General features: G+C 36.3%; 1 protein-coding gene across 3 annotated transcripts in view; it reads right to left on the bottom strand.

The window, feature by feature from the left end:
* The window catches only part of camkvb (CaM kinase-like vesicle-associated b), a 51,664-nt gene extending 38,016 nt beyond the window's left edge, over positions 1–13,648 (bottom strand). The window contains exon 1 of one of the 3 annotated variants that reach the window (XM_055184506.2): positions 13,452–13,648. In XM_055184506.2, the coding sequence (XP_055040481.2) occupies positions 13,452–13,633 (182 nt within the window). In that variant the 5' untranslated portion in view covers positions 13,634–13,648. Of the gene's footprint in view, positions 1–13,278; positions 13,314–13,451 lie in introns of those variants that run through there. The other 2 variants (XM_055184507.2, XM_055184508.2) reach the window with 2 other exon arrangements.
* Between the last annotated feature and the right edge of the window lie 465 nt (positions 13,649–14,113).

Raw genomic sequence — 14,113 nt, 5'->3', positions numbered from 1 at the left:
GCGGCGAAAGAGTTAATTGATTATTTTGACCAATACAATGTATTTTTGGCTACTGCTACAAATATAGCTGTGCTACTTATGATTGGTTTTGTGGTCCAGGGTCCCAAATGAGAAAAATGGTATATTATCAAAGCTCATTCCTAATTTGCATGTAGCCGTGTGTTGTTAGATTTATGAGATAACTGACAATGGTCTCATTAAGGGTTTGCTGGCCTCTCCTTTAAAAGGAGCTGAAGGTGCCATCTGCTATTCCCACAGTTTAATATTAAAATCAGTGCCCCATAACCTTCAATCTGATATCTCTTTAAGCTGAGACAATCAGTCTTTCCAAAAAGCACAGCAGGTTTAGATGAACTACTTATCAAGACAGTTTGTTTCTATCTTAAGGACTGAAGAGTCATACAGAACTTGCCAGATGCTGTTTGGGTTTTTGCATTTGCATTTGGGATTGGGGATTTGGCACCAGCTTCATGGAAAGCATGTTTCAGAAACCAGTACTCTAGTAAACTAGAAATCTATAAAAATGTATAATCTGTTCACTACAGGATTTGTAAAAGCTGTCTACAGATCTGTGCTTCTTCTTTGCATGCGTCTGTGATGTTTAATAAAAACGGGAAACTAGCTGCATTAGCAAAATGTATTATTAAACTATTATTAAACAGTACAATACCGCCAGATTCCCATCTTGACAGATAAAAATTATATTTAATTATATAAAATAACTTAAAAATTTATGGTGGCTTACTATAATCAAGCTACACTGGAAGGTATTTATTCAAATATATATATATATATGGGATGTGCCCAAAGCCGAATACGTTATTCGGAAGGGCACAGATAATAGCTTCAAAGCGAATAACGAATTCATCCGAATAACAGAGAAAATATTCGGCCAGACATAATCATGTGTTTACTGGAACAGCTGTAAATTATAAACCCCTTAAAGCACGAATAATGTGAATGTGAAGTGAATGAGTGCAATCTACAAAATGACATGAATGACATTTTAGGCGCAACCCTTATTTAGAAACGCGAGTTGTTTTGGAATTAGTTTAAAATCTTAAAAACGCTGTTAATATCAAACTTCTTTAAACCCAGCTGTAAAAAATGACCCTTTCAGTTTTTTTTCCGTTTTATCTAATTACACAAGACCAAAAAAGCTTGATAAAATGCTGCACTCTGATAATAAAATATTCGTTAATAAATCCGTGTCTCTGTGTGACTCGGTAGAGATGATCTTTTAATTACTTCTAGTCCAAGCAAGCTTTATTGTCAATCTTGGTGAATATAAAATAAATAAGTAAATAGCTAAAAATATGAAAATAACATTTTAAAAGCAAAATTTAAACTGAAGATTACTATGACTTGAATTACAATTAACATAAAAATAAAGTAAGCAAATAACAACTGAAACATTTGAATTAAATCTTTCTAATTACCTTATTGTTTAAAATCATGTTGCTTGTTTTGAACTAAGTCAAAACTGCACACTGTTATTTGAAATACTGTTATTTGAAATTTTAAACGAATATCCGATTATTTTTTTATCTAGATGAAGATTAATGAGAACGTTTTTTTTAAACAATTCGTTATGTTCGCGCAAATGCTATATGGACATAGATAATAATGAGCTCAGCAAGTTTGTTGTAATGCTTATTATGCTTTCGTAAATTCTTGTCAAAACAGATGTTTTTCAACTTTTCTATATATATAATTTTGAGACTGTTACAGATACAAATACAGATACAAATACTGACTCCGCTGCACACCCCTAATATATATATATATACAATTATTATTTATTTTACAACAATGTGAATTTAGTTATAAAATATTATTATTAAGCTTTACTATTATGCAGCACATAATAATCATTCTTCTTCTTCTTCCACCACATGCACTGATCATTTTGAACATTGTAATCTAAAACCTTCTGCTCGAACAGTGCCACATACATTGTTTTATTTTAACAGGTTTAGCTTTCAGTCTAGTGTTTTAATATGACAAATTTTTGTAACCATTAGCTTTGGTTTTAAGTGTCATTATGTGCCCATGCATGTCTTTGAACTTGTCTTTGAACATCCTGGGGTGCTACAAAATGCTGTAATTAGATTGGATGCAGCCCACAAACACATTACTGCCCAGAATAAAAGCCAAAGACTGAAATTTGCAAAGTTATTGGAGCCTTTATTTATTCTCATAGCCTGATTATTTCAGCTGTATTATTGCTTTACAGAGGCGAGCCATTACTTCATGTTGGTCCTCCCAGCAGTCCATGCTGCTGCTTATGTGCTTTTCAAATTGTGATATCACAGAGCAATACACCTCTAAATGTTGGTTAGGAGGACAAAAGCCAATAAGACTTGGGCAGTAATGTGAGAGTATTATCATACAAAGCTCCTAAAATTTGTAGGTAAAGAGGAGAGAATTGCAGGTAGAAAGCATATACAGCAATACTATAGATGAGAAAATGAAGAGTTTGGTTCCAAAATGCAATAAATCCATTTTGACTAATTTTGGTAAAAACGTGTTTTCGATAACAAGAAAGTGATAAAATGAAAACCACTATTTTCTGTTACAAACTTTCACATAGCATCTTTAGGTTATAATAACATAAAAATTCAAATTCATAATTTGATTTATTATAAAAATTTATTTCCACAAAATGCAATAAATCCAATGCAAAATGCAATAAAAAAGTTTTTTTTTCAAAATGCTATAAATCTATTGAATCAATATAAATATATAAATGTGCATTCATCTTTGCCATATTAATGTAGACATCAAAATCAAAACACTTACTTTGTCATATTAAGAACACTGTCATTGCTGCTGTCATCCTTGGGACGTCTTTGCTTAACTTTTTTGACAGCGATCAGCTGTAAAATGTTTTGGTCCTGCTCGATTTCCGTTGACTTCGAGTAAAAAAAAGGAAATATTTTCATTAGATCTCCTGGGGCAATGTGTTAGCATGACAGAAGCTTGATGCTGTCGGGAGAACAAGCAACAGCCAGCATTTTTCCTTTTCCCGAGTGCCACGTAAATTATTCAATTTTGATGGCTTACGTTTCTTTCCCGTCACAGAAATCACCACAGGTTTATCAATGCCAACAAACATATTATTTTGTTTTTGTTTGTTTGTTGATCACGAAGTACAAAGTAGATAAAGAAAATTAGGATTCTGTGTGTATTCAACGCGCCGCCATTCTTGTTTACAGTGCGTGGAATGGTGCACTGTGATTTGTTGAGTGGATTTATTGCATTCTGCAGAGAAGGAGAACTGGCGTTTATCGCGTTTTGGGAAAAAAGGGAGAAAAGATGACATAATAACATGGCGGATATTAGATTTTGCATAAATTAAAGATTTAACTTTTTTATACTGACAAGATACAATACTGATTTTGGCGGTAACTCATTTTTTTTAAATGGCGTTTATCACGTTTTGAAAGTAAACTCTTTAAATGCTGTACAACTGTGCTCTGTTCAGGCTGCTAGCAAGTTTTATCACCTGGTAAACTGGTAATTAAAAAACAGGCTGTATAATTTTAAGGTTGCCTCCATGTTCGTGTATCAGGAAAAAATGCGCAAAAACTCAAAACATGGTGTTCTGCTCCATTTTGCCATATTTAACACGCACATACACACAAAGTGATTTGGGAACTGAAGCATGTCTCACACATGCTGTCTGCATAAATCTGTCCCAAATTCTCAAAATCGGCCAGATTCACCCGAGAACAGCAGGTCCTCTCTCTTTCTCCTGAATTGAAGGCCTGAGATAGATCCAATTAAGCCAAACAGAAAAGTGTCTCTTTACTTTATCGGCAGAGTATCCTGCTGTTCTGCGTAACCATACATACAGTGCCCTTGTTGCAGTTAAATATGCCTTATCTATTAGCGAGGCAATTTAAGGCAGTTACAGCCAGAATGAAGAGATGAAAGAAGGACAGATGCTCTCATACGGTTTCAGACCGGCATTGTGAGCCAACAAAAATGCCCTTTGCAGCATATGTTAATAGAGCTGAAAGCAGTTTCACTGCTCAAAACAACCCCACCAGGCTTTAGAAAGGATGAATTCCAGCATCCTCACACCCACATGGGTGAAAGAGCCCACCTCGCTCGATTATCTCTCCCAGTCAATTGCGTGTGAGAGCTGTTTTCTTTTCCTGCGGCCTAAATATAAACGGCGGTGCAGTGCTGTGGTGCTGGGCTGAACTGGACAGTGACTCGTCAGTGTTTTTTGTCAGCATACAGTGTGTATGAGCATACAGACTCTGCAGAGGAGAGAGAGGGAGAGGGAGAGAGAGAGAGAGAGAGAGAGAGAGAGAAAGAGGGATGAGTCACTGAATAGATGACAGAGGTCAGAATGGTGGGAGGATGAGGAGTGCTTAGTGCTGATGAAGGTAAGAAACAGGTTGGTTAATGGAGGAGAACGCCCCCGTTAGTCGTGCTACGCTAATGCCAGAGCAGAGCGTGTGTTGGTATGTGTGTGTGTGTTTGCGTGTGTGTGTGTGTGTGTGTGTGTGTGTGTGTGTGTGTGTTTGTCTGACTGCACTCCAGTTGAGGCATCTCGCTCCTGCATGACTGCATTTATATTTTGCTATTGAATAATGGTTGGTTCGCTTATTAAAATTACACTGCAGACACTTTGCCAAACAAAATAGGAATGAAACAAATCAGAGAGTTCTTGGCTGTTTCTCTCTAAGAAACCAATGAACTAAAGAGGAGATCAAAAAGAGACTTTTCTTTTCTGAATCTTAGATTTTTCTCTAGAGTTCCATCAACTTCAATCAAAAGTACAGTATGTTTACAATATGACTCCATAATCTTAATGCATGTCAGTAATTTTCTAATTTATGTCTTAATGCGAAGAGTTCAGATGCAAAACCCTTTAAGTGCATCTGATGTTTTCTTGTAAATGAGCATTTTTTATTATGTTCAATATTTTCACCTTAATGGCAATAAAAAGGTTATTAGTCAGTAACTGAAATGCCTTCACATGTCACTTTCGTCTTTTTATTGGTATTTAACCAATTTGACTGTCTTTTGCTGCAAAACCCTCTAAACGCAAGCAAGCTTTTGGCAAAATCATTAAAGATGCAACTAGAAACATTGCAAATGAATTCAAAAGGTAAACATGATCAAACTGAAGCACACATTAGGGGATGCCTTGGCTCCCAAATTTGGGTTGTATTCAAGTCCAAGTACTCACAAGGGACCCAACTTTAAAAATTTCACATTTGTCGTCCGTATAATGACTTTGTGTTTAACGTAATTTGCCAACAAACAGGTAATTTTGAATGGCATGAGGCCGGGATTAAGCAGATTTGAAGCCAAAGTATTTGATGAACATTAGGAATGTGCATCGATGCATCGCGTTCCCATTAAAAAGACCTGTCGATTCTGAATCGTAAGGCTCCGATTCAGTGTGTCATGCACAGCTTGTGCATGTACTACGGCTCCGTGATCAGTAGGAAGTCCTTATCAAACTAAAATCACTGCAAGTTTGACTCGTTTATAACGTGCATTTAAAAAAGCAACACTCGTCAAACACAATTATTTAAAATATTCTCTATTATCATGAAAATACCTGAAACAATCTGAAGAACAGCGATATAAATATGCCTCTAGATATTTCCTGGAATAGTGTTAGTAATGCTACTTCTTCTGTGGCACAATTGGTGTTTCTAAGCGAGAGCGCCCCCTGGCTTTTGGATGTGGCTGCATTTCACCGTAATTCATTCAAATTCATTCATTGAGAAAATGCGCATTTGCCCGATTAATTGTCACAACCCTAATGAACATATATGTGCCAAGAGCATACCAATAACCAATAAATTGGGTTTTTGTTAACCCAAAGAGTGGAAACAACCAAGCATTGCATTATAACAACCCAGCATAGGTTTATATATTAGCCCAACATGTGTTCTGTCCAATATTTACCCAGCATTGTGTTAAAAATAACCCAGCAGAATTTAGAGTGTAATATATATTTTAGATAAACACTAGTCGAAAGTTAAATTAAACCAATTAAATCAAAGTTTTTTTTAATTACATTTCTTGCAATAAAACATTTGTCTGGGAATCTGTAGCTGCCTAAAATATCAATTCAAGCCAGTTTAACCCCTGTCATCCAATGAAGGATGCATTGTCATCCAAACAATGTAATGTAATGCAATGTAAAGATACAGAAACATTTATATTTTGCATATTTGTGATAAAAACATCTCCCCTACAGGGGGTGTAAATGCCCTTCGAAACGTTTCCGAGATGGATTTAAATCCGATCGCTAAAACCACTACAGGGGGTGGTCTGGGACACATTTCAGACGAAACCGAACAGAGAAGTGTAAATTCATCTGGTTGATAAAACCACACGTCAGAACTAGACTCCTTCCAAATGTAAGCACGTCAACTCGCAAGTTAGCCGGAAGAGAGCCAAACAAACAAAGACGACATGCTTGTTGCTTTATGAAGCGACGACAGTGGTTAAAAAAAGCTTTGTAGAACAAATAAAAAAGCTTGATTATATTTAACAAAGACATAAAACTTCGAGAGGGCGTTTTTAAAAGCGCTTTTCGGTCATGGTCCTGTCAGTTATCATGCTGTCTCACTCTCCTGCTGCTCTGTACTGTGCGGTCCAGCTCATGTCGTGCAAAGCAAACATACAGTGCTGCCTTTTGTTGCATAAACATTAAGTATTACGTTTTTTTAAGGCGGAGTAATGAATAGTGCATTTGTATTTTGCACAGAAGTAGAAGATCAAATAAATGTGGCTGAATGTAAATGCAACAGTTTTAACAAACCAGAAGCTATCTGATCACAGAAAACACATGAAATGACCAGGTGTAAAAAGGCCCTAAGTGTCACAGCATGGCTCCCACCCAAGCGCTATATACAAAAAACATCAAATATAAGCTCCTCAGTTCTCGTACACTAATCTGACCATTCTGCTCTGCTATTGTTTGTTGCCTTGGTTACAAAGTCCCTCAATGGCATTTCACTCTACTGTTCCAGTAAATCAGAAAGCGAAAAAATAAAACCCACATGGTTTGGGAGCATGATGTTATACGAGGCTAAATTTAGGAGCCGCCTGTTTCAGCACTTATATTTTAAAAAACGTCTTGCTTTTTATCTAAGATCAGACGGTTAAAATAGTACATTTACATGTACAGGCACATGGAGATGAGGTCTTTGTGTGGGTAACTGGAAGCACAGCACACCATCATGTGAATGAAATCCTTCTGAATTAGAGCTAGTGCTTGCTTTTTAAAGGCTTGGAAGTATTTGACGACATATCCCACGCAAACTCAATTCATCTGTGGATATGTTCTGCTTGACAAAGTCGACTAGATCTTTGTAAAACAACAAAATTGTTCGCAAGACACAACCGTGCATCTGTCTTATTCCTCACTGAATTAATTACCCGCTATAAACATTCACCATTGATTAATGATAACAGCCATGCAACACTTATAAAAAGGTACGCTCAGCGTAGCATGCATAGAGAACTGCCTCTGAATTAAATCATGCAAGATTTGGACAAGAACTTTTATATGTGCCACATGTTCGCAAAGCAGTATATGAAACCATGTGGCCTGGTAAAATTTAGAAGCATAAAATTGCCTTTGGCAAAGTTTAGTGCATTATGACAAGTAGGGCTTATTAAATTTTGGCAAGAGTGAAAACTAGGCATTTCACTCACACGCTTTTATACACTAGGGTTGGATGTAACTTCATCAGAATGCATATAAATATGCAACCTGTATGTCTGTGCTTAAGGTTACTGCCCTTTATTGATCTCTACATACATGCTAACAGAGGCCAAATCCTGGAGTCCTGGTGATTTTAATGGAAATAGATTTACGCCTTTTTTACTCTTTGGCTACTGAATCACAGAGAGGACAGGAGACACCATGTCTATCTGCAAATGAAATTAAATTACACCATCTGTGTTGACAGCCAACTTAAGAAAAACTGGATGACAGGCAATGACTTCCATCGACATTTTAATGCATTGCTTGCTGTCAATCAACAAATATTTTCATTTTGGTGGACGACCAACGAAGATTGTGAAAGACACCTTGAATAGCAAAACAAAATTAATCTCTTCTAAAAAAAAAATGGTGGGGAATACAAAACTGTTTAACCTATGGAAAACATCTCCAAAATATAGCTACTATACAGTATATTGTGTTAATTAAACAGATAAGACTTTGAGTTAGTAAAAGTCTAGTACAGTTAGTTGACTATTAGTCAATTCCTCGAGAAAAATTTGTTTTTTGTGATTGTTGCGGGAAAAAATCCTTGATCTTGCTGTACTATTTAAAAAAAAAGATATTTATGCAATTTTATGCAATGAAATTGCGGAAACTTGCAAAAACTGCGGTAACCTGCAAAAACTGCGGTAACCTGCAAAAACTGCGGGAACCTGCAAAAACTGCGGGAACTCGCAAAAACTGCGGGAACTCGCAAAAACTGCGGCTGGGGTTTGCAGCTTTCCAAGGATATTCACATCGCATACTTATGTCACTTTATAGCGTTCCCATAGCAACAGGGGATATGGCTGCGCTTGTGTGAAGCGAATGCAAAAATTTTCAACTTTCTGCTAAGATATATGTGACTTTCTGCTACAAAAATGCGTAAATTATGAAATCATGCAAGCCCGCATATTTTGCGCATGGAAATCTGCAATTTATGCACCGACAGTGTGGCGTATTTTTTTTAAAATGCGGCCCTGCATAAATATGTGGACTTAACACAAAAAACGTACACAAAAACGTTCATTCAGATATATCTGACTTTTTGCTACGAAAATGCGGGGATTATGAAATCATGCAAGCCCGCATATTTTGCGCATGGAAATCTGCAATTTATGTGGCGAAAGTGCAGCATATTTGAAAAAAATGCGTCCCCTGCATAAATATGCGGACTTTGGCTGATTATGCATTGAATCATGTGATCGCATAACCACGTTTTTCTGGAGGGACTGATTTGTAAAAATTTTGCATGCAATGATCATTATATCTTAAATAATCTTATATATATTTGTTAACTTCTATCACTTTAGTCTACTTCTATCATTTTAGTTGCCAGACAAATTTAAATAATATGACCTTAAGACAATGTAATGTTATACCAAAACAAAATGCTTAGATAATGTAGCCTGTAATGGATCATAGGAATATAGTTAACATAATTCCTCATACAAACAATTCAAGGGAGAAATAAAAATGTCTTTCGGGGCAGCATGAATCAATGTGGAGGTGAAATATTAATCAATTTTTGATTTAAAATTCCCCTTCAAATTCGCTATTTAGGGGGGCTATCAGCTGGAGTGGGGCTTTGAAGTTGCCTGATGCCACAAGTAACCCTTTCAACAGAAAGCTGTGCTACAGTCTACTTTCCTTTTGTCTCTAGAAGGTCTTGACGTCATTGCAGACCATGTTGCTTGTTGTTTTTCATGAGAAAAAAAGAATCCATCCACAGTCGATGTGACTGTGTGGCTATTTCTTTTCATTTTTCCTTCTGTCATGACAGCAAGGGGGGGCTGCCAAAAAAATAAGTGACATCATATTGGGCTCATCACACAGGGACTCAATCACGGTGGCAAAGACTGTAGCTTACAATAAATCTTCCAACTGGGACATATTCAATAATAATATTATAATCTCTATCGTTTGATTTTTTGTCCTGGTCAATGATACGGAGTTCAGTGGGATTGTTCTCTTAATTCAATCTGCCACAGAAATAAAGTAGTCACAATCACTTGACTTAAATCCTTGACATCTTTAAAACTGTGATAATAGCTCGTTAATATTAGAAAATTATATTATTGAGAGAGAATCAAAAATGTAATAAACGGACAAAAGCCTTAAGCTGCATTCAGACTAGCAGCGAATAGGAGTAGCTTAGTGACGCAATCTCATTGATTTCAGTGGAAGCTTGGCGACTTCCGGTGACACAAGTGACAACGACCTTTGGCAACTGGATGGGGTGTGTCCAGTCGTGCGACAAAGTTGAGAAATGTTTAACTTTATGCAAATTATGAGCGACTTTCGGGAGCGACTACCAATGAGAACAAAGCAGTGGAGTTCACGTCATCTGTCTCTCATCAGTTTCTGGAGTGGACAGTACTCATTTGTTTATGACAACCAGATTTAGAAACGCCTCTTTTGAAAGAGACGAGCGACACACAGCGACAAAGTCGCTTATAATGTGAATGTACCTTTAGGCCACAACACCCTCCATCGTCCATCACCATCGACAGAACGCTACAGTACATAATCATTGTTGTTACCTGTGTGCACCAAAAACACACCAACTACAAGATAATGGAGTGTCAGGGTTCTGCTAAAATAAATACGCTTCTAGACAACTAAAGGTGAAGCTACTGTACAAAATCATTTATTCATTTTTGCTGACGATATTACTTTTCAGTTTTTTCACTCCATAAGATGGAGAAAGGGATTCACCCTGGTTGTTATCTCTTAGGAAAGGTCAAAAATATGCAAACTGAGCATCTTGGGGGTTAGCTACCTATTGACTGAGGTCTTGAAGAGTAATGGTCAGCGATATGATACACAAATGAGTGTGCTGATCCCTACACCTAGAGAAACTAAAACAAATATATTCATTGGCAAGTTGTTGCTATTTGAAGCCAAGCTTTTTTGTTGACTTTTGTTTTGCAGTTTTTTTTGCAGTTTTGTAATGCACCATTAAACTGCAGTATTTCATCTCAGTATGGATCAACTCAGTTCGGTTTATATATTTTTTACCTTCCTGAGAGATAACAACCAGGATGAATCATTGTTTTAGTCTTTAGATCCCTTTCTCCATCTTATGGAGTGCAAAAACTTCATAAAAGCTGAAAAGTAATATCAACAAAAATGAATAAACAATTTTGTGTACAGTAGCTTCACCTTTAATTATTCAGAAGATACCCTAAGATACTCAGTTATCTTGTAGTTGGTGTGTTTTTGGTGCACACAGGTAACAGCCTATGCAATGATTATGTACTGGAGCATTCTGTCAATAGTGATGGACGATGGGGGTGTTGTGGTGTAAGGCTCGTGTCCGTTTATTACATTTTTTATTCTCTCTCTCTCTCTCTCTCTCTCTCTCTCTCTTCAAAGAATATAATTTTAAGACTCAAAGAATATTCACAATAGACATCACAATGTCAAACATTATAATGGTATTATTTAAGGGTGTGCAGTGTATTCTTGAGTTCTAACAAGCAAGATTAGGCGTTATGCAGAGATATGCTACATTAAGCAGGTTTTTTAAGCCATAATGTAGCCCAAAGCTTTTCAATTCCAATAAGTAAACTTTTTATAATTCAGTATAAAACTGTGTGTCTAATGTGAAAAAGATTACACTAAAATCCCCAATCTGGAGAGCAGAAATCCCAACCAGCATTTATTACATTACCAGTACATCAACAGTTTAAATTACAGTTCACTTTATAGTAACATTTGTCTGAGCCTACTTTTCCAGTCAATGAAACCACAAAACTCACTAAAGTCACAGCACATCTACCAACACCTTTAGAAAGCCCATGCTGGTGATCATGCTAGCGTTGCAAGCCCCATGTGCATTTCATGATCCCATTTATCCTGATTACATGCCCTCCAAGCATTCCCAAAGGCACCAATCAAATGCCAATTTAATAAGGGTAGTTGTATTATCATAATATTTTATTGCTCTTGTGGAAACATTTATGTCACTATCCATTTCACAGGATAAACTAATAACAAACAGCTCTGTTGCAGCACAAGATCTTAGAGAACGTCAGAAGATGAGTGACCACACACCATCAGATTCAGCACTGATGAAAAAAATCTCCCAGTCAATAAAATGTAATCTGTAACAAAGTGACTAAATTTTTCCATAAGCTTTTCCCATAGACCACTTGAGACCCAGGGTTGGACCCCATCTGTTTCAGGGGCCAAACAAACGGCTCGGAGCACAGACGTAACCTCACATCTGCACAATTTTCATATTGCTGAATGTGCTTAACCACCAAGCACAGTTTATGTTTCTGTAATATGCTGTAAGTATCGTGAATCACTGTTATTATGTGCAACATAAATATTTGACACCAAGTATCGCTCTTACATCTATTTTCTTACATAAATGTCATTGCATTCACAGACATTACCCACATATGCATGCATGCTACAGTACATTTCCATAAATAAATAATAATATTACAAATAAATACAATTAATATAATTGCATATAGATAACTAGATAGATATAGATGTGTGTGTGTGTGTGTGTGTGTGTGTGTGTGTGTGTGTGTGTGTGTGTGTGTGTGTGTGTGTGTGTGTGTGTGTGTGTGTGTGTGTGTGTGTGCGTGCGTGCGTGCGTGCGTGCGTGCGTGCGTGCGTTTCCATTGGTTAAGTAATTGATTGCAGTCAAAAAATAAAGTCAAAAGGCATAGATAAACATTATAAATACAACAGTTTAACATAAAAAATGATAATCTGCAAAATAATCTGACTCATGAAACCCTATATACTATAGTGTAAGAGATTATTATAGGTTTCTACTTTTGAGAGAAAATATGAATTTATTGTAAACAGTTTGCAAATACAGTATTATGAAACATAAAAGACAGCATGATTACTGTCATCTTAAAACTTACACAAGTAGCCTCACAAATAAGAATAAAATCTTTGGTTTCTTCATGAATGAATGCATGTGGCTATCAACACATTATTTAATAATGGCCGAGTTTCACACGATTCGTCTCTCAACAAGTAGTATGTATACCATTGTTTTTAATAAAAAGCTACTAAATACTTTATAAACTACAAACAAGCTGCTAAAATAATTACTTTACCTCGTCAAGTCGTCAAATACAAATACACAAAATAAGACAATTAGATCAAACTACTTTTCCGTGTCTACGTTATATTTATGCACAAATCGTATTTTTACACAATATTATTCAAGTACAATGTTAAAGAAATAGCCTATACAATTATATATGACGCCAACACGTAAAACATTGGCTCATCTCACAGGTACAGATGCGCATTGTGTATTATGAATCAATCTGCAGTAGTGCGCATCAAATAACTACACTCTAATCCATATACGTACCTGTACTGTACACCCATTCACTATTTCTGTTCGTTTTAAAAGCGTTTTTCTTAAATAAGTTAAAAACTTACATTTGTATTGCTACGTGCAACATAAATTACTATAATTAGTCTGAATATTAAGCTCTACAGAATAATTTAAAGCTTTTGTTGGTAATCTCAGCACTTACCCACGTAAAGTGTGACCGAACCAAGGAATCGACTGCTTCCCCCTTCAAGTTATGATCTGTCTAATAAAGCTTATTAAAATGCTTTCCTTTAAGTATAACTCTTCTGAAAACACTTCACAGACTATATGGTCCATTGTGGTTTTAAGAACGATCTCATTTACCGCAAAACTTACTTTATCAGTCGTATCAGGCGTCGAATGTCCTCAAGTCCTCGGTCCAGAAGTCTTTTGGACGGACCGAAGTTTGGTGTCGTTGAGTTTTGACGATTAACCTCTGCGCGGTAACGGTCGTGAAGCGCGCGGATGTTTTCCCATCTGTTTGACGCCGGCGGTTTTTTTCTCAGTCGCACGCGCATGAGAGAGAGAGAGAGAGAGAGAGAGACGCGCGATGGGGAGATAATAATGCGAATGAATCTGGCAGTCGTTTAGAGATGGGTGGCCATCTAATAAACCAAATAAAGTCCATAAACTGAATAGGTGTTATTGTAATCATTTGTCCTGATCCTTGTCTACACGTTTAAAAATAAAAGTTTTGCAGTTCAGAGTCAGGGGTTCCCAAATCCCCTTTCTTTATTGGGCTACATTTTTTATAGTAAGAAGAACCTTTTTCCACTACAAAGAACAGAAGTTTTGTAAATGTTAAAGGTTCTTTGTGGAACCATACTGCCTGGAAAATAACCAATTTTATTATTAAAAGTATGTACATAGAAGTGACATTAAGCTCAAGGGTGAGTTAGGGTGATTTTTCTGATAAATCATATCAAAAACATAGCAAAACGTAGACATGTTCTTCAAGACACAAATTGTTTTATGAAGTATAATTATCAATATGTTAT

Source organism: Misgurnus anguillicaudatus, chromosome 14, assembly GCF_027580225.2.
Source record: "Misgurnus anguillicaudatus chromosome 14, ASM2758022v2, whole genome shotgun sequence".
Lineage (NCBI taxonomy): Eukaryota > Metazoa > Chordata > Actinopteri > Cypriniformes > Cobitidae > Misgurnus > Misgurnus anguillicaudatus.
The sequence above is the reverse complement of the archived record's forward strand: the minus strand, read 5'-3'. Positions and strand labels throughout refer to the sequence as shown.